General features: G+C 40.6%; 1 protein-coding gene across 1 annotated transcript in view; it reads right to left on the minus strand.

Moving 5' to 3' along the window:
* Positions 1–2,111, minus strand: part of LOC111971329 (choline transporter-like protein 1) — a 58,063-nt gene extending 55,952 nt beyond the window's left edge. The window contains exons 1-3 of the mRNA XM_070446331.1: positions 2,108–2,111; positions 1,522–1,688; positions 1,072–1,308 (exon numbers count right to left, since the gene is read on the minus strand). Coding sequence (XP_070302432.1) covers positions 1,072–1,308; positions 1,522–1,688; positions 2,108–2,111 — 408 coding nt within the window. The remainder of the gene's footprint in view (positions 1–1,071; positions 1,309–1,521; positions 1,689–2,107) is intronic.
* Positions 2,112–3,461: the final 1,350 nt, after the last annotated feature.

A 3,461-nucleotide genomic window follows, 5' to 3' on the forward strand; every position in this document is an offset into this window, starting at 1 on the left:
AGTTTTGTTAACTCACCGTGGGCTTCATCTCACCACCGTCTTCATCTGCCTCGGGCCGATCCCTTCCCTCCATATTCTTACTGTTCTCTACGAACCCCTAAAGAGGGAGGTAGAGGGAGAATGAGATAACAGGGTAAGTTTGGTGTAAAATGTGCACAAACGCTATTCGCCATATAGAAATGGAGTAAATGTGGTACTCTGTCAAAACAAAGGCTATGTTCCATTATCCACAATAGCAAACCACCAAGATTGTACGGTGTGATATATTGGAATGCTGGTGTGGATAATGGAACAGAGACATATATACAGTGGTGTAAAGTACTTAAGCAAAAATACTTTAATGTACTACTTAAGTAGTTTTTAAAGTATCTGTACTTTACTATTTATATTTTTGCCAACTTTTACTTTTACTTCACTACATTCTTAAAGAAAATAAGGTACTTTTTACTCCATACATTTTCCCTGACACCCAAAAGTACTCGTTACATTTTGACAGGAGAATGGTCTAATTCACACACTATTCAAGAGAACATCCCTGGTCATCCCTACTGCCTCTGATCTGGCGGACTCACTAAACACAAATGCTTTGTTTGTAAATGATGTCTGAGTGTTGGAGGGTGCCCCTGGCTATCCGTCAATAAAAAAAAATAAGAAAATTGTGCCGTCTGGTTTGCTTAATGTAAGGATTTTTAAAATKATTTATACTTTTACTTTTGATACTTAAGTACATTTTAGCAATTMCATTTACTTTTGATACTTAAGTATATTTAAAACCAAATACTTTTAGTAGTATTTTACTGGGTAACTTTCACTTTTACTTTAGTCATTTTCTATTAGGGTATCTTTACTTTTACTCAAGTATGACGATTGGGTACTTTTTCCACCTCAGCATTTATAAGGCAACGCCCCGATTCTCCATCCTTCTTCCAAAGTGAGCACAACATGAATTTAACAATAGTGGAAACTCCCTCTAGCCAATTATTACACCAATCCATTCCTTTTAAATCCATGACAGGTGGAGAATCAGGACGCAGCCATAACCTCCCACCCACCCATCCTCCCTTCCCTCACCATGAGGGCCTTGTCCATGTAGAACTCTCGGCCGGGGCTGCCGTCGTTGTGCTTGGTSTCCACGGCGAAGCAGAGGAAGAGCACGTCCACCACGATCTCAAAGACAGACAGGAAGCAGTGGGCTACCAGCCAGGAGAACAGGCAGACGATGAGCAGGGGCAGCACCCACACCGTGTAGTCCCGCTGGTAGTTGAGCGACAACAAGCCAGCGAACGCCGTGCACGAGACTATCAGTACCTGGACTTACAACACATAGACACACACATGGACGAAGGGAAATATGGAGAAAAAGGGGGGTGGGAAAGGGAGAAAAGAGGAAAAGAAAGAAAGAGAAAGATGGGCGTAGAGAAAAAGAGAGACAATGATTAGTATTATTATACTAGAAAAATAAACACAAACAATGAACTGACAATAAACAATCCAAAATTGGCGTCGCTGTGCGGCCGTTACCTTTCCCAGGAAGAGGACAAAGTCCCTCACGATGTTGAATGTGGCCACTCTGAGGGCATTCTCTACCAGGAGGATGAAGGCGTCACATGTCGACGTACAGAAACTGGTGATGTTGAAACCTGTCGCCGTGTACGCGTTCTGTGGNAGGTGAGGATGAGACCAGGGATCTTCAACAGGGTTCTGATGAAGGAGCCTTTGGCCACGTTGCCCAGGTTGTAGTGGGCCAGACGCAGCATAGACAACAGGATGAGGGTCAGTGGCAGGTGGGATTTATCTCCTGATGTCCACCACAGGGTACATGAAAATCAGAGTTAGAAATAGACAAACTCATACAGGATAGACCTGGGTTCACAATGTATTTGTTTTCTTTCAGATACTTTGAGCAGGTATGGAGTGCCAGATGAGCGGAGTCTGTACTTTTGGGACTATTCCATTTCTTCTGTTGCATCAGGAAAGCTCAATTAAGTGCAGCTAATGTATTTGACAGAAAAACAAATACTATGAACCCTTTCATTGTATGAATTAAATATACTGTTTTATTGTTGGGTGTATATATATATTGTTTTTAGGACTTCCTGACACAAACCCATGTCCCCCATAGAACGGATCCTCTCCTGCAACACAGCTCTCACAAACACAGATGGACATAGCTTGTTATCCTTTCTTGTATTACCCGCCACAAAAATGTGATCAAAAATATGATTGGTTAAAACGTATGAAGGGAATAGAGATACAGTCATATACGGTCCCTTTGTTCATCGATACAGTATTACAAACTCAATAAGCAGTAATGACCCAATGTTGCCACAATTTAGGGATTGTCAGTTATGATCATTCATTGCCTCTGACATAAGACAACCTCAGCACTTGTAGAACCTGCATTTCATATATTAAACTAATTTAAAACATCCTCATCAGAGTAATGGCTCTTTAATATTTGATCCACTGTAGTAAAATTATCCTGTTAACAGATGAGGGAGAAAACCTTTTCAAAATTCAGAAATCACAAACTTTAACAAATGTCCATGTAGGAACGTTTCTGTTATGCTAGTCAGTTGTATTTGTCAAAATTGTATTAGATGTACCAATTCAAGACAAGACGCGAACATGATCATCATTACCACAATCCCAAAATTCATTTGAGATACAAAACACTTGTAGTGTACCGTGGTAGTGGTGACAAAATAACAGTGATGACATGGAATGCATTTTCAAAATCAATCACAATACTTTCACTCAAGAGGCTTATTAACTTAAAAACATCAACTCTACAGCCTGTAAAATAGCACCAAACTACACTAACAGTATTCTTGATGGATGTACTTCTGTTACCTAAAACATTTGTCACAAAAACACATTGTGCTTTGAAAAAATCCAAAGCTTTCATGTAACGTGTTCCATAACTTAATAAACAGGTTACCAAAAATGTTGTTGTCCCTGGAAGTGGCGTAATATCATGGAAACGTTAGGAATGCCTTTTGATTTCCGTCTTCTGGTTTGGTCAAGCAAAAAGCCCTCCTGCATAAGTCTACAACAATAAACAAATGGAGTGTTAAACTTTACTATTCTCTTCATCAGCATCATTTTGGGTATATCCTCACCTACATCCGGGGTGGCAGGTAGCCTAGTGGTTAGAGCGTTGGGCCAGTAACCGAAAGGTTGGTGGCTCGAATCTCTGAGCTGACAAGGTAAAAATCTGTTGTTCTGCCCCTGAACAAGGCAATTAACCCACAGTTCCCAGGCCGCCATTGTAAATAAGAATTTACAATAAACAAACTGGAGTGTTAAACTTTACTGTTTCTCTTCATCAGCATCGATTTTGGTATATCCTCACCTACATCGGGTCGAGTAGCCTAGTGGTTAGAGCGTTGCGCCAGTAACCGAAAGGTTGTGCTCGAATCTCTTGAGCTGACAAAGGTTAAAATCTGTTTTCTGCCCCT

Source organism: Salvelinus sp. IW2-2015, linkage group LG13 (genome assembly GCF_002910315.2).
Source record: "Salvelinus sp. IW2-2015 linkage group LG13, ASM291031v2, whole genome shotgun sequence".
Lineage (NCBI taxonomy): Eukaryota > Metazoa > Chordata > Actinopteri > Salmoniformes > Salmonidae > Salvelinus > Salvelinus sp. IW2-2015.